General features: G+C 31.4%; 2 protein-coding genes across 4 annotated transcripts; one reads left to right on the plus strand and one right to left on the minus strand.

The window, feature by feature from the left end:
* Positions 1–456: 456 nt before the first annotated feature.
* LOC148612808 (putative RNA-binding protein 18) lies at positions 457–8,082 on the minus strand. 3 transcript variants are annotated; one of them, XM_088594551.1, is made up of 6 exons: positions 8,013–8,082; positions 6,866–6,994; positions 5,573–5,699; positions 4,033–4,119; positions 2,969–3,024; positions 457–1,678 (listed from the first exon to the last, which is right to left on the minus strand). In XM_088594551.1, exons 2-6 carry the CDS (start codon positions 6,985–6,987, stop codon positions 1,507–1,509), a joined length of 564 nt encoding a protein of 187 aa, XP_088450677.1. In that variant the 5' UTR covers positions 6,988–6,994; positions 8,013–8,082; the 3' UTR covers positions 457–1,506. The 3 variants fall into 3 exon arrangements, with proteins under 3 accessions (XP_088450677.1, XP_088450676.1, XP_088450678.1); XM_088594550.1 differs by having other exon boundaries at positions 7,963–8,070; XM_088594552.1 differs by lacking the exon at positions 8,013–8,082 and adding an exon at positions 7,328–7,347.
* Positions 7,448–16,826, plus strand: LOC148612809 (ribosome-recycling factor, mitochondrial-like). Its single transcript, XM_088594549.1, has 8 exons — positions 7,448–7,466; positions 8,073–8,178; positions 9,216–9,437; positions 10,039–10,188; positions 12,074–12,192; positions 13,917–14,008; positions 14,797–14,962; positions 15,507–16,826. Exons 3-8 carry the CDS (start codon positions 9,236–9,238, stop codon positions 15,582–15,584), a joined length of 807 nt encoding a protein of 268 aa, XP_088450675.1. The 5' UTR covers positions 7,448–7,466; positions 8,073–8,178; positions 9,216–9,235; the 3' UTR covers positions 15,585–16,826.
* The last annotated feature ends 864 nt before the right edge of the window (positions 16,827–17,690 follow it).

Below are 17,690 nucleotides of genomic sequence, written 5' to 3' on the forward strand. Positions count from 1 at the left end.
ATTTACAAGTGACATTTTCGTCTTTATTTACATGTAGAAATACTTGAATTATTTGAAGTACAATACAGAAAAACATAATGCTAAATCACCTAGAGTGAACAAGGTTTAGGTAATTAGTAGAGGATTTTCTTTGTGGTAAATGCTTCATGAGTTCTTACGATATTGAAAATGTGTAAGCCAAATATTTATTTAGTTAATTATGACCCCAATAAAATCTTGATTTTTTCAAAGATTTTTGTTTGATAATCAAAGAACTTGACAAGAATGTTTAACACAAAACCACCCAGAACAAACACAGAATAGGATGAAACCAGTCTGGTGCAAAATAAATTCATGGCAAACACACCCAGATTCTTGTCCTGACAAATTCAGTGCACCAAGTTTTAAAAGTTACTGACAGGTGAGGGCATAATGGGCGTATGCCCCCTTTTCAATTAAAAAAATCAAAAACTATCGTAATCTGCTAAGTACTGTATTGAATATGGCATTTTTTCATATTTATTCATTCAGCATGTCATAATCTGGTTTCCTTTAATACTGATTTTCATTATTATGCCTCCCCTTCATAATATCCTGGTTCTGCCCCTGATTGTGAATTCTAGATGGCTCATTTAAATTTTTATTTGACAATGACTTGCTTGTCATTCAAAGGCAAAAAAAGTTAGGCTACATGTAATCATATATTTTGTATGGTATTAAAACGTAACAAAAACAGGTAAAACACTAAAACAATATACCCCCTCACATGGAGTGGGGGTATAAAAAGGCACACATGAATTTGTAAATTTATAGTATACACTTCCAAGGAAATCTAAATATGTTCATATTTACTTTCATGAAAGGTCCTACACTTTTTTGCATCTTAAATATCTGGTCCTAAATAAGAGCAAATATAAATATGGTAGTTCAAGGACCTTCTGACCTTGGCAAATGATATTTAAAGGTCCTGTTTCAGAAATTGAAGGTTCGGACTACTGGTAATTTGAACCCTTTCTAAATCTCATTTGGCAACAAGAAGACCAATCACAGAAATGGTACCTTAACACTTCCACAGTTCACCCCTAGATTGGTAATTTTATACAGACTCATTAAAAATATGAAACATGTTTCAGAAAACATTTATTAAATTTATCACTTCTATTGTCATCCTGGAATGAATCATTACTTGTAGCAAAGTCTTTCATATTCCATTTGATATTCTTTGTTGTGTCGAACATAGCTTTCAATAACAATAGTTTTCAGTTCACATAATTTAGAATGTGAGGTATTGATGACATAGGGAGCAACATCAATATTCACAGAATTCCTAGTGATAGTGAACACAAACAACTTCAAATCTCGTAGTGTGTCATCCTCTGATATGATTTCTCCTTGCACAGAATCCCAATATATATAAGGCATTAAGTAAGGCTACTTCAAGACTTTACTTCTTACAGCAACATTCCGTGGTTGTTGCATTTCATATACTTTTTTTCCTGTCATCCTCAACAAGGATTTACATTAAAGTCACTTTTTACGACAATATGGCTTTTTTGTCTGTTGTTGCTTTGTTGAGTTCAATTGGTATAACTGGCTACTCCCTGGAGGAGCGGCAGGTTTTGAGGTAAGTGTAAACTCTTCTGAAGCCTCTTCCATCCTTTTCAGTTGGGCTTCAATAGCCTTGATTTTACTGTCAGGACTACAAAAATGCAACACTGTCATTGAAATAACGATAAGATGGCATAGTTATAAACATATTTTACTAAAAACAAGAGAATTTAATTATGTACCATTTTGTGCGAGAATCAGGCAATGGAGGGCACTCCACAATTCTCAATTTGGGCTATTTTGTGTCACACTTGTTCAATAAATCTAGAAAACTGAAAAGCTATCAAAATTTACCCTGAAGCATCTGTGACACAGATTTTTTTTTACTGCTTATACATGCAAGAAAATTTTTTCTGTCATTTTTCCATAGTGCATTTCAACTATATTTGATGTAATAATATCTTAAAGGCAAAGTTTACAAACACTTTGGTTATTTCTGGAGGTTATCAGGGATGAATACTTGATTAATGCAATAAAATCTCAGCATTTTTTCCTTTATGTGCCTCACCTTATACACAATGTGCCCAATTCTTAGACAGAGAAGTACTTAAAAATTTCTAAAAAAAACAAATTTTAAAGTGCAACTACTATGAGCATGTTCAGGTAAACCTAAAAAACCTGAAACAGTAGTTTAGTATTTAGTTTTCATTATCTCCCCATCAAATTTCTTCATGTACACTAATCAATGATGCCAAACTGTCATAAAGATTCATTAATACCTTAAGATGACCCATACTATAAACATGACTAATGCTCAAATTTAGGCAAAATAAAATTATATCTTTGTTTCCTAACACGTCAGAAAAAATGGGTTAGTTGGTCTAGATTTTATTTCCTTGTTTTTTTCCGCAAATTTCATAGAAAACAACTTCAAAAACATCTTATTAACCACCTGACTTTGTGGAAGCCTAAAATAGACAACAAGTCTTTTGATGGTACATTTTGTTCTTTATTAACTTGACAAGAAGTCCATCAGGGGTCAAGGCATGAGTCGGACGCGTAACAGAAAACAGAGGCATAATTTTATTTTGCCTTAATATTCTTTATTTAGATACATCTAAAAATAAACATATCCAAAGAGGCTCAACCTTCTTAAAGTGCTTATCACAATCAAATTCATCATCAAAATATGAATGTCGGCTTGCAAGCTTCAAACAAGTAAAATTCTAATAGTTAAGTGATCTTCCCTTAAAGATGACCAATAAAATTTGAGTTTAAGATTTGTGAGATGTGGACTGAACACATATGTAAGATTTTATTTCAACTCTTAGATATTTTAATAAAGAAAAACAACAACACTTAAAAAACAGACTTTAACTTTGCTAACTTCAATTACCAACAGTGTTATACTGCATTCCTCATAAAAAATTACTTCACTTACTTGTCAACTCTTTCGTTTCCAGAACTTGTTCCTTGCTTGCCATCTGTTTGCTCAGTCTGTAGGAATATAATACAATACATCAAAACCCAATCCCGAGACATCACATTTTATACTACAGGAATACATAATCTTAAAGACTGATGAACCTTATGGACTGTAATAAAAACTATTGACCAAACTATATGACAATGACTTTTCACACCATACTGTCAACTTTCCTTTCATATGTGGCAGCATCTCTTCAGCACCTGCGTATGGCATTTTCATATCATACCTCATATATTATGCCAGACTTGCCATACATACACAGACTTTTTGTACCACATAAGACTTCTTACAATTAGGCTTCTGGGACAGGGTTATGTTGTTACAAGATTGAAGTCATCACTACAGAAGTTTTATGGTCGTCATGATGAACTCGTGGATTGTTACGGTGGAGTCAGAGTTACTCATTTACTTTTGTTACTTTATAAGTATTAGTTTGTTTATTTTATGTTTTTTGTTGTGTGTGTCTGTTTTCTGGTCTTTATCCCTAGATGACATTCATTTGATTTCCGCTAGAATCTTGGTTTCCTTGATTTCTCTAGAACAACCCATCCAGCATCCCAAACCTGAGTATAGGGGCAATTCGAGAACATTATACAACTAAAATAACTAGCTCCATTTTTCCAGCTGCCATGAAAAAAATATTACAGATCAAACGTTTAAACTTTTTCTATATTTGTATGAGACCATTGTGCGACACTTATATCATTCTAAGATGTTTTGTTTACCTCTTACTTATAATGAGAACCCTGCACTAATTATCAAGTTCAAGATTGTATCCAATACCTATCTTTTTAGTACACTGTATATTTCATCTAGCAAGAACTGAATCCATAACTCAGTTAAATTGAACAGCAATGCTCGTATTGTGGAGTTAATATTGCACAATCACTGGATACTACTAGTTTACTTTAATCCTAACAAATGAAGTTTGAGACGACTTGACTATTATTTATTATAAGGACGAAAATTAAACTTTAGTTTACTAAATGTTTTAAAAATCATTTCAATAAATGTACCTCGGGTTCAGCATTAGCCCATCTTACAACAAGTTTCTTAGATAAGGCTGTTTTGCCATGAAGCTTCTTCATAGCTCTCTCAGCATTCTGGAAGAAGATATACCTAATCATGAGTTCAATAAGCTTTAGACAATTATCTCAAAATAATATTTTTAATATCATCATTTTTTGCCTCGGCTTGCACTCACATATATTTATCTATATAATCTCTCTTTGCAAACAGCTGATAGTATTTTTCAAGTTCAAGTTAAATTTTCCAGATTGTACATGAAGTAATAAGTAGCTGTCTTTGTAAGAATCATGCAAAATCTGAAAAATGTGATACACCCCAAAAAAGGCTACATATTTTTATTTTTGTAATTAAATTGTTTTATAAGTCTATACAATGAAATGTGTAATTATTCATTCAAATTGTTCTGTTCTCGGGAGATAATCAACATTAAAAATCCAATAGATTCTATTGTATTTGAGTGTCATTTACAGAGTTATCTCCCTTAATTATGAAATCTACAGAACATTCTATATAATTTTTATCTCCTAAGAACATGGGTTATATGAGAAACTGAATGTTAGTTTCTGTTTACCATGGCAATTTAAACAAAATATCAAAAATAAAAATATGTAGGTTTTTTACCATGAATCACATTTTGCATGATTCTTAGCTCTCCGAGTGCTACTTAACTTTTTTATGATGTTTGTAACATGTGACTTATCCAATCTAATTAAAATCAGACAAATTTCAATCATCACTTAATGTTTTAAGATAATTTCAATTGGACTTTACACTTTATGTCTTTTTAGTGTTTCCCATTGAAAAATATGAAAATTCATCTACATGTATACATTATTTTTTGTATTGTGAGAAACTGGCGAGTTTGTCCCATAGCACAAAACGTATTTGGTTCTCAACAAAAGTGTGTGATATTGTATGAAAAAGTTGTCCGCATGTCAAGATATCCTCAAATTTCTACTCCCACAATACTTATTTCTTTTCAGGTCTAGAACATAAGCCCCCCAGACAATAACCTCCTGGACAAAAGCCCCCCATCTTATAATAAGCTTAATGTTAATGTGAAAATATATATTTATTTTTTGGTTTTTTAACAAATATAATTATCAAAAGACAACTCAAAATTGACTTCTATTGAAATGAAAACAAACTAAATGGTTTCAATTGAATATTTCCTGATTGACTTCAATTTCAAACTTAAAGTTGTTATCAGTTAAATAAGCAACTATGAACATCATGAAATGATCAAATATCAAAATACATTATAACTAATTGATTATACCATTCATCCAAACTAAAATAAAATTTCAAAATGAAATAAATGTTTAAATTTTACAATTCCAGTATTTATATGTTTTTCTATCAATCCACATAGTATAAGTTCCAAAGAAATTAAATTTCAAATTTTACACTTTCAGTATTATATAAATATTATTATTTATTCATAATTTCTCATGAGGGCTTTTGTCCTGGGGGGGGGGATTTTTTCCTGATCCCATTTTTGTCGTCAATCATGCCCATTAAACATACCTCTCTGGTCTCGTAACTTACAAAACAATAACCTCTTGGCTTTCCTTTATCAGGTCCTTGTTTGTTTATCAAGAAATCAAATCGCTTTAGATTTCCAAATTTTTGTAACAGCTTTAATAAGGAGTACCTGCAAAGTTCAAGATGATAATGTTAATAAAATTGTGATTACCTCCCTGTATGTAAAACAAAGGTATTACAAAATATTTTTATCTCTATTAAACTGGAAAACATACTGACTCACTATAGTAAACTGTAGTTTGTTTTAATATACATTGTAACTGTAATAATGCAGTAACATAACTAGAATTAAGCCATGTTTTTTTTTTTTTTTTTTTTTTCTTTAAATACATAAATTTATTAATAATCTCTGCAATACATGGAAATCCCCTAACAGCCCAGGGTAGCTGAATAATATATTGAATTATTTAATATGATTTACTTTTTGAAACAGTGAAATAATTGAAATATGAAACCAAGCACAGTGATTACACATTTAGTTCATCAAATAAAATCCCAATCAGTTTTGGGTATTAACAAAGCGAGAATTTGCATCAGTTATCTTTTTTAAAGACAGTGCGTGTTTAAGTTGTTTCTTATATACATGTAGTTCTGTTTAAAGAATATTTAACAAATTTAAAACAGCATGTAGCATTTTCTGTCCATAGGGGCAAAGTGGGGCTACATCCTAAAAGTCAACTTTTTTTATTTCTGGTCCAATTACTGTATCACTGTTTTTGAGTTATAGGGGTAAAAGGGACTAAAAATTTCATTATTGAACGACTATTTTACAAAATTTTCATCAGATTTTAATTTTTTTTTTATTTGTTCCTCTTTACAAGGGCTTCAAGAAGTACATGTACACACATCTAGCAATTTGCTCTTTCATTAACTGTTTTGAGATAATGGAGTACAGAACTTTTTACTAAAGTTTAATTTCAAAATATTGTTAAATATTGTATCCAAACCAGTTGTTGTGTCCTTAATCAACTGTGAGACCCTAGTTTTAAGTGTGTCAAAAACTAATATTGTGTTTATACTGACATTTGTATTGCATCCCAAGTTTTTTCATTAAATAATTCAAAGTAGGAAGCTTCATGCCAGGAAAAGGGGGTATAGAAATTGTAATATAAATTATGAAAATGGGCCATTTTCTAATGAAATTGGAATTTCAAATGTCCATTCATTAACAATAACACTCACTGTTAAAAAAATCTAAATCTTAATGGGGCATTTTAAGATGGATTTGATAAAAAGCACATGCCCTAATCCAAATCACTTATTAATGATTATTACTCAGTAAGCCTTTGATCTAAATTGCCTATCCAAAGTCTACAGTCATCTTTGATATTTCCTGCAGGGTCTTCTGGTAAGGGAACTGGAGTAGTACAGATCATCTGAGAAGATGCTGTAAACATTTTCCCTCTGAAATACAAATAAAACAGGATATGAGTTGGAATAGGCAAACTTTAAGGATCAAAAGTAAATAAGCTTTGGTCTAATCAGATCATGTAGACAGTAGAGCAAATAAATAAGCATGGGGTAGAGACATTGACACATGTCATAAGGTACAATAGTGTTGCTCCTTTGCTTTCCTTTCCAACTAAAAAGCAATGGAGCAATTCAAGTTATGATTCACACCTGGGCCATTTCAAATTATTTGACAGAGTGCACAGAGGTTATAGGGCCATTAAAATTCCAGGCTCCCATAAGGCCAAAAAAATCATGTCCATTTCCTGCTAGCCTACATGTATCTACCCTAGCTAGTTTTTCTTCCTTGTTGGAAGCAGGAAACAAGACTAAAGGAGAGTTCTTTGTGATGTCATTACTTACCTGTGACTTGGTTTTGGTTGGCAAAAAATTCATTGCATGGCATGGGACATCAACTTTACATCATGTAAATCATCATATTTTTTTTTCATTTTTTAAGATAATTGAAAAAATTCTATTGGTTCCCTAAACAGCAAATAAAACTATACCCAAAGAATTTTTAAATACATATTCAATAATTAGCATAAAATTTTAATAATTTCATATAATATTAGGGAATTACTTATAAATATCATTACAAAACTATTTTTCAAGTAAAAGAGCTTGTAAAATATGAATTATTTTCTCAATGAAACATTTTATATAAGCAGAAGTGGTTATTAAACAACAGTCATAAAGTTTTGAAAATTAATTGGGATCATTATCGTGAAATTTTGAATTTTTGCCAACAAATTTGATACTCAATGATATACAAATTAGTGAATATGACATCACTAACGAGATTGGTGAATCCACCTATTATTTTAATTTATGGCCCTAGTTTTGTCATCGATCAAGCTTTACACCATGGTCAGGGACCCAGTTCACGCACATTCAAACACTTAAATTAATTCATAACTAACCATCAACTGCAATCTGATTTGAAACTATTTAAAAAAAAGATCTAATACACCTTTCAACTTCTCCTCAATAAGAACTTAGATTTGAGCTACTTGCTTGTTGTGTTTTGTAGTGGATAACCCCCGAGAACTTACTACAAAAATCTTCCGAAGTCTGCACACATGGTTTGATGACGTATACACAAGCACATGTTTCTTGCAGCTTTAATTAAGTGTGAGGTAAATATCTTTAATTGAATAATCCCTTCGAAATTTATATTAAAATATTTTATTTATTACTTGAACAATGAAAGGTTTTAATATCTTTCACTTATGCTATTGATATTATTTCAAAATAAAAGATACAGGGGTAGGAATAAGACAATTCAATCTCTGATGTGCTTAGCCTTAGGCTTAGCTGCATCCTGCTCAGTGACAGTGGTGTGTCTACATATATGGCAAGAAATGTGTGCAAAATCCAATATATCAACATTTGTAACTCCTATAATAGTATTGACTTACCATATTATAATTATTCACCATTTTATTTTCACTTTACATATTGAATATATCTGTTAACTACAGTCTACACATGTAAAACATCATTCCAATTGTAAAAAAAAACGAACAAAAAAAAAACAACATCTAAAATGGAGTGGCTAATGCCCAGCAGGCAAGCTCTATTTGACTTTTTACTTGCTGCTTTAAAATCTGGTTATGTGCCAGTGGGAGAGTACATACCGGTACATTGTATGTCAACTCCTGCAGTTAAAATGTTGGTTAACCATATTTTCATGTTTTTTTTGGTTTTGTGGTCACCTTGCTGAAAAACCGTTTTTAAATTATCAACAGACACAGTGTTCAAGTTCACTTTCATTAGTGGAAATTTAGTCAAAAACTTGCAAGTTTTAAGCAAAAGGTCCACTCAAGGAAAATCAGAAGTCCGCAATAAAGAGTCTATTAAAGGTGTTTAAGGTCCAGGACCTATGTATCAGTCAATGGAATTTCAAAGATTGAGGATCTCAGACCTCAAACCACCTCTAACTTAAATCCCTGATGTTAGAAGTCATTAGATGTTTCAACTTTCTGTAGACTTCTACATGTATAAATTGAACTCTTTGACACACATGTACTTAGAATTTCCTCTGACCCTGCAACTTTGGTAATTAATTATCATTTATAGTTTTCCTGTGTAAACTAAAATGTTTTTAGAATACATTGAAATCACTGGAAATAAAAATTTCAATTTACTTGAATTTGGTTTTTTTTTATTTCAGTATTGACATTATTTCTTAGAATGACTACAGTAAGAATAATTTCTCAACTGAGAAAACCTATTCAGTCTGCTATAAGTGGATCTCTCAAGCAGAATCGTATCTCTTTCCATCCTGGTTTGTTAGAAAGGACATTTTGTGTGAGAGGAAATATATGTACAGTGAAACCACAGCTGACTTGGTCTGTATGTTGCTATGCTAAAAAAGCTGGGAAGGATAAGAAAGGTATCATCATTTTAGAGAAAAAATGAAATTATCTCCCTTTGATTCTTAAGTTGTTCACATCAAATTTCTATCTTACATATAATTCATGGAAGGATTTATATATCTTTTTTTTGTTTTTTTCTTTCCCACAGTTTGAAAATATATATATTAACAAGAAGAAAGGAATGTATATTAAAGGAATTACAACAGCAATTTAGTAGTGATTTTTTAAAATCTTTAAAAATGCATTTTCTATCTGGTTGGAATTATGATATTAGTAGTTAGATGTTTAATTTATAATGTGACAGGAATTTTTTCCAGTTTTAGTGATCACTTCTGTATTCTAATCTGAATTATAAATTTTGTAAATATCTTACTCTTTGACAAATAGATGACAGAAGATGAAATAATAATGATTATAATTATAAATAAAACCAATTTGGAATCATTTTTTTATTAACTTATTGGTATATCAAAGTTTATAATATAATGAGAATAGGTATGGTATATATGTCAAAGAGACAACAACACCACCAGGATGAAAATGTTAGTCCAAGGCTTCAAAAAAGAAGTATGCAACCATAATTAACAAAAATTTAAAATTTTGAAATTGCTTTTGCAGGAAAAGCAACAAAAGCAGCTAAAGTACAGTTAACACAAGATGAAATTGGAGAAATTCTGAACCTTGAGACAGTGAAACATGACATGCAGGAGGTTCTTGATAGACTTAAAGACAACTATATACATTCACTCAATATAAGGACTTCTGTAGGTATGACTTTTCATTGTTCTCCTATTCCTTATTTGCTTGTAAGGCAAAGAAAAAAAATAAGTCTGTTTAAGGTTACATTGGATGAAAAAATTAGAGTAGGTAGATAGGTGAACTTCATTTTATTTTTAAAATCTATTTAATATAGACATTTATGGGAGAATTTGTTTTACTTAAATAGTGTTCAACTGAACAAATGATTGTTAGGCAGCATTTCATAAATAACATAAAAATTACTGTAAAATTAGCTAGGGTAACCTTAAACATGCATTTTTTTTTTTTTTACCTAAAAGAAAGTTAATTTTAATATATCTTCGAAAACAACAAACTGACATAAATGTGCAACTCCAGCTAAGACAAAAACCATTTGAATTTTTTTGCCTGCTTTAGGGACCAGAATTTTTTTTCTATGTTATATGATTGCCAAGTAATACTAGAAAACTATTTTTTTCCCATGGACAAAATATGGGCCAAGATTATTTTGTTCAGTCTAGACGCCGGCCAAAAATTTTCTTTTTTTTTGACAAAATCAGGGCCACATCCCAGGCTCAATCCCATGAAAATAAAATAGTCCATGCATTAACCCTGGAAATTGGCCAGGTGTAGGGCTGTGGTCAGCATCCTCTGCTTATTACAAAATTCCTGTTGAGTTGCTTATGTCATGGCTGTTACATTGTAGAAAAATGAATCCAGTGAAACCTGTCTAATCCAAACCCTTGTTAAACCAGAAACTTGTGTAAAACAAACATCTTCTGAAGTCCATTAAGCCGTAAGGGAGGTTGGGGGGGGGTGGTAGACCTAGAGTAAGGGACATAACTCTTTAAATCATTGATATGTTTGTATCATATTCAGTTTCACCAAAGTATTTCAAGCTTTCCTTTGAAACAGAATGAAATCAGTCCAAGTTCCTTTCATGCTTACCTGAGGTTGATGTAAAATGGTAAATACAAGTGTTCCAATGATTTGTAAGAGTTGTGTCCTTTACCCTAGGTCTACATCCTTTATATCAATTTTAGTGCATTTTAGGTTACATGCCACTAATTCAACCAATGAGCTTTTAGAATGATCTAAAATTTTGATATCCTTCTATAAAAACCAATTTTTTTTTCTGAAAATACTCGTTAAAACTGTCTGAAAGTTGCTAAATATTCTAATGGTTGAACAGAATGACTGTTATTATTTTTTAAAGTAAGACAACATCTCTTTAGGTTACACACATTTGTACCACTAATTCAACCAATGAGTGTTTAGAACGTACACAAAATTAGTCCTACACAAGTTTTAGTGCACTTGTGTTATGTTGTGGAATAAGTGCATATCAAATCTGCACAAGTGAGCTTGTGTTTGGCAGGGAATTATATTTCCTTTATTTCTACATAAAATGCTCACTGTAACTTAATGAATTAAATATTTTTTTATGAGTTCTGCATGAAGACCCCTTTTTGTGAAATGTAGGGGAATTCCCATTCTATTTTATCTCATTATCTTCTAAGAGCCGGAATCGCACTTCAAGGTAGTAAACCCCACACAATATCTTCAGGGCTATTAGTGTACATATGCAGTTTTTAGGTGATGTATAGTCTTCTTCAGGTTGAACAGAAGGTAGAAGCTCCATAACTCATTGAACTTAGTGAAATTAGCATTGAAGCCTATGGAAAGTGACATTAATGGTTTGTGGCCTTAATTTACCTGTTTATACTGAAAACAGTACTTGCCATTAACAAACAAATCTTTCAAACTCAAATGACTTTGGCTTAAATAGGCTATACTATGTAATATGTAATGAATGAAGTGCATCTTCTGTTCTACAGCTGACAATGATATGAGAAATTGTAAATATAATGAAACAGAATGTACTATGATGAAAGTTCTTAGTATTATTTTGTAGGATCTTTTGACAAGGTTGTAGTGGATACAACTGATGGACGATTTCAGTTGAATCAGCTCGGACAGATTGTACAGAAAAATCCTCAGACAATAATGATTAATTTAGCTTCTGTACCTCAGGTATATCTCATTGATAGCTGTAATTTATTATTTTTCATTGGCAAAAGTTATTATTGTGATTTATGGCACATACAGTTATGATGTTCATGGACATACTGTTGGTTTCCGTTTAATTCATTGATGGTCACCTGATGAACTACCCTATGCAGTTTGCTGGACAATTATGAAGGAGAATTAAAATGTTCTATCAGGTTTAAATTCAGGCTTAAAAGTATCTGTCATGTATATTGAGTAAACCAATATATAAATTGTATGGTTTCAATATTTTGGGGAGCTCGTCACTTATTTGCATTTAATAAAGGGAAGACCAACTCTAGCCTATGAACACAATCATTGTTTTCAGCGTAATCTACCTTGTATCTCATATGTTTATGGAATATGATCCTTGTCTTTGCATGTTGTTTTAAGGGTTTTTTATATTGATACCATCAACTTTGTGTAGCAGAACTGTTTCTTTGTCTAGCAGTTCCTTGAATTTGGATATGGTCACAAAAAACTTGCAGTCATCGTCTGGGGACACTTCAATTCCATACAATTACTTTAGTTGTGACTGACCAATTGTTTTGAAATCCTGATATGATTTTACTTACCATTTATGGTAAGTTTCTATTAGAATTTGGTATTTATGGCCCCTACTTTTTTAGGAAAAGGGTAAAAAAATAATTTTTTAAATTAAAATCCATGTACAATGGGGTTTTTTTGTTTTTTTTGTTTTTGATTTTATTTTCATCTTTTTTTATTGTGTTATTTATTTAATTCTGTTCAAGTAATAGGGGTCAAAGATGGGCAATGCCCAAAAAATTCAATTTATTATCTTTGGTCTGATTTCGATTTTTTTTTTTGATTTCTCATGAAAATCCCTCCTAGCATTTTTCAGTCAGATTTCAAATGTCTCTTAAGGTTCTCGAATTATAAGGGGTCAAAGGGGCCACACCACCCTTGCCTGAATATAGCTGAAATATTGCTGCATGGGCGTTAAACCCCAACAATCAATCAATCAGGGGCCACACTAGAAAAAAATCTACTTTTTATTTTTGGTCCGATTTCTAATTTTTTTTTAATGGATTCCTCATAAAAATTCCTGCCTGCATTTTTCAATCAAATTTCAGATATCTCATATAATTTTCTACACCTTATCTTTGGTCACACCTTTTTAAAATTTGGTCTGATTTTGAAAATTTTAATATAATTTAAAGTTTTATGCAATATAGTGCCCAAACCTGTCCATAATAAATTGTATGATCTTATACTTAAGTGTGTCAAAAACTAATATTGTGGCCACACTTGCCTCAGCTGTTCAGGTTTGACCACTGTGGTTGTATCATGCTGTCCTTGGCAAAGTTTTTTATTTATAATGATGTTTTAGAACTCTTCTTCTAAAAGCTTATATGTTATGTACCAGATCATACAGATTGTTCTCATGCTATCAGGATCACATTTACATTTTTTCAATACCAGTATGACAAAAATTGCTATTAAATGTTATCTGGGCAATGAACTCATCAATTAAATCAATGCTAATTTCTTGTTTTCTTTAAATTTTACATAACATTAACCTAAATATTTTGTAATGAATAGGTAATGATATATGCATGCACATACAAATAGTTAAACATGTATTGTCCAGTCCATACATGCTTGATCCTATTCCCTGTATTGCCTCTTTGGATAAAAGCATCGCTTTGAATTCTTTGAATAATATCTTGTTTTTTTTTGTTAAACAGCACATTAAAAATGTGAAGAAAGCATTAGAAAAGAGTGGTTTGGATGTAAATCCACAACAGGAGGGAACAAGTCTGTTTATACCTATTCCAAAGTAAGTAGAAATAATGCTCTACAGAACATGATACATTATACATCCCTTATGGCTATACAACAAAAAATCAAATTACAATAGGGTTTGTAAGTCTCATTCCAGTTCCCTTACCAAATTTTCAATGTAGAACTTATTGAAATCCAAAGATGATCTACATTTTATTGTTTACTTCCAGGAAATCGAAGAGCTGCATCACAATGCAAAATCTTCTATTTTATGCTTTTCTGAACATTTTTATCCTTTAGAACTTGATAATTGTCATTTTTTATCAGTATTTTTCAGGGATGGTTTTTTTCCACTTTTTAGCGGAATTATGCTAAATTGAAATCTGGATTTTACCGTAACGATTCTTTTTGTTTTACTGTTTATCTATTTCCAATTTTACCAATTTTCACTTTGTTTGACGACCTCGTAAATCATCACTGATTTTTACAGAAAGATATTTTGCATTTTATATTGAACTCAATGCTATGTTAATGACGAATCTCCATGCATTTGAATGGTAGACGAGAACCCATTCTCATGAAACCATGGAGTCAAGTGACGAGATTTACTTGCCCTATTGGAAAAGAATCATTGAAACAAGTCACACTCAGTATTTTTAATCAAACAGCCCAAGGCATGAAAACAAAATTTTCATATTTTGAATGTATTCCATCAAACTACATGTATATGGTCTGTTTGGCACTAGAATTGCTTCTCTTTGCAAGAATAATAAAATGAGAAGTCGAACTTAGTATTTTAAACTTATACAATGAACCCTGTTATTGAAAAATTTTCTTTTACAGAGTTACAAGAGAGCACAGGGAAAACTTGGCTAAAAGTGCAAAGAAACTTTTAGATCAATCTAAAACCCAACTCAACGGTCAATATCAGAAACTTACAAAGACAGTCAACTCATATAAAGACAAGAAAGGAATCAGTAATGACTTGATAAAAAATCTAAATACTTTAGTAAGTAATATAAGATCTATGTTCATTCATTTGTCAGACTATTTGTTCATATATCTTGTCAGCTGGAGTCCTAAACCAGTTTTAGCTCAAATTTACCTTAGATAAAATTGGTGTTAATTGGAGATGTTCTGGTTTTTAAGCAATTAATGATTAACTCTATTCCTACAAAGGGAGATAATAAACTTTTTACATTTTAAGCTACTGATTGCATCTCATTCTCAACTGTTCAATGGATTTTGATTTGTATATGTGTATGTCATATGTAGTTGAATTTATAGAAAGATTTCAACTATTAAAAGCTTGCAAGATTGGAATGCTGCATGTGGAAGCTAGGGTATTTATTCTGGTAGGCTTTTTAAATTCCCTACCATATATAAAAAATAATAATTAAAAAAAAACTCTCTGGATTTATCTACCAAAACAGCTACAAAATTTTGAGCTCCTATCAATACATCTTATTAAAACGGTAGGACAAATGATTCGTCTTTATTTTGTGTTTAGTTTGAATTACATTCTCTTGTAAAATGCTCTTTTTCTTTTTCAGCTTTTAGACTTAACTCATGAATATACTTCAGAAGCTGAGAAGTTATTGGAAATAAAGAAAAAGGAACTTCTAGGATAGTAGGCATGGACAATTGGTGTATTGATTTTTGTAATTTATGTTTAGTGATGTAACAACTTAATCAAGAAACTCAAACTCATACTGTGATGTGAAATTATTTCCAATGCCAGAATTTATTAGTTAACTGATCAAATGCTGATACATTATTCATTACATGTTTAACAGTATTGAACTTAGTTCAGGATAGTTTTACACAATCATTTCATAAATGACGAGCTACTACTAAACCTGCTTTCACCATTGGTGATGCAGACAAAAAAATCAATAGTAATTTTTAGCTCACCTGGCCAAAGGCCATGTGAGCTATTGCCATCACTTGGCATCCGTCGTCGTCTTTAACAGTTATACAAAACTCTTCTCCTCTGAAACTACTTGACTAATTAGAACCAAACTTGGTTTGAATGTTCCTTGGGGTGTCCTGCATAGAACTGATGTGGGGAGTTATGATTTGTCAAAAAACATGGAAACTGTTACTAAAAATAGAACATAGAGGTCAGACAGTAGTTTTTCACATATATCTCCTAAACCATTAGGTTTAGCTGAATTCTGACAGGGTACAAGTTTTCAGCATGATGAGATCTATCTCTGGTCAAATTTTTGTTTTAATCCGTTAAGCCATGTTGGAGTTATTGCCCTTTTTCAACGATTTTTGCTATTTTTAATGTTATTTTTTTCAAAAATCTTCTCCTTTGACACTACTTGACCAATTGAAATCAAACTTGGTATGAATGTTCCTTGGGTATACTGCATAGAAATGATGTGGGGATTTTTGATTCGTCTAAAAACATGGCCGCCGTTACTAAAAATAGAACATAGGGGTCAGACAGTAGTTTTTCACATATATCTCCAAAACCGTTAGGTTTGTCCAAATTCTTTCAATAGTTAAAATGATCCATATTATTAGGACTACAGAAGTCTTCAGACTCATTGTAAGAGTTATTGCCCTTGAAAGGGGAAAAATTACTTTTTTTAAATAGTTTTCAATCAATATCTTGAAAACTATGATAGATTAAAAGAAACTTTCAATTGTTGAAAAGATCTTGTGATAAGTCCTACCAAAGACTTCTTTAGTCAAAATTGTTGGACAGCATCTTGTTTAATTTATTGCCTTTGAAAGGCAAAATTCAACGAGGTGAGCAATTCAGGCTCCTGGGAGCCTCTTGTTTTATGGAAGGTGTGCAAATATATGACCATTTGTATGAATATACAGTATTTATTAAATTATGTCAAGTGGTTTCTTAATGAATTGTTTGTTTACCAGTGTTTTGACAACTAAGTACTTCAAGTGATGCCCAAGTATTTTTGGTCCATCTCCTTCAGAGACAGTGGTTTACTTTCAGTCTTTCCCTCTTTGTCAAAACTAACTTCTAACACTTGAACATTTAGAATCTTATCTTGAGTATCAAGGAAGATTCCTATTGAATTTTGTCTGACAGTAGATCTACCAAAACAGATTTTTGGATGGATTACCTTGACTATTGCTTATAAATGTATATGTATTTCTGATGGACAACATGAAAAATCGTACATAGTCGGATGGAGTAACTTGTCAAATTCATACCCTGTGCAACAAAGAAATATATGGAATACTGTGACAGTACTTTAATTCGTAGATACCAATTTTTGTGGATTAGGGAAGAAAAACAATATGAATGGAAATCTCCTTGTCTTCGTGAACCAGATTTTGTGGCATACCCACAAAAACCACGAAAGTTGGTACCCCACGAACAATAGTACTTCCAAAGTAATGTTCTTGACTTGTAGGTCAGTCTATCAGTAATCCCTATGTAGTTGCCTGGAAAGTGTCTTCATGTTGTTATCAGATTTCCTTCCAACTTTAAGTTTTGGTAACCATGAAAGCTTTGATGGGAACAAAATTTTTAGGAGGGACCCCAGACCAACTCTGCTATATCCCCTGCTCTAAATATTATCTTAAATGCAAAAAGAAATATGTACTATTTCTGATTGGACATTAACAAATAACCAACTATAGTTTACATCCTTCAAATTTGAATGAGTATAGGCTGCCATAAAAGCTTGGATAGGAATTATTTTTGGAGAAATTCATTGAATTGGCACGTTTTTGGACTGAGTGCTTAATATGAA

The sequence above is a fragment of the Perna viridis genome, chromosome 7, assembly GCF_037379345.1.
Source record: "Perna viridis isolate PV_CMFRI_1.1 ecotype Kerala chromosome 7, ASM3737934v1, whole genome shotgun sequence".
NCBI classification, from domain to species: domain Eukaryota; kingdom Metazoa; phylum Mollusca; class Bivalvia; order Mytilida; family Mytilidae; genus Perna; species Perna viridis.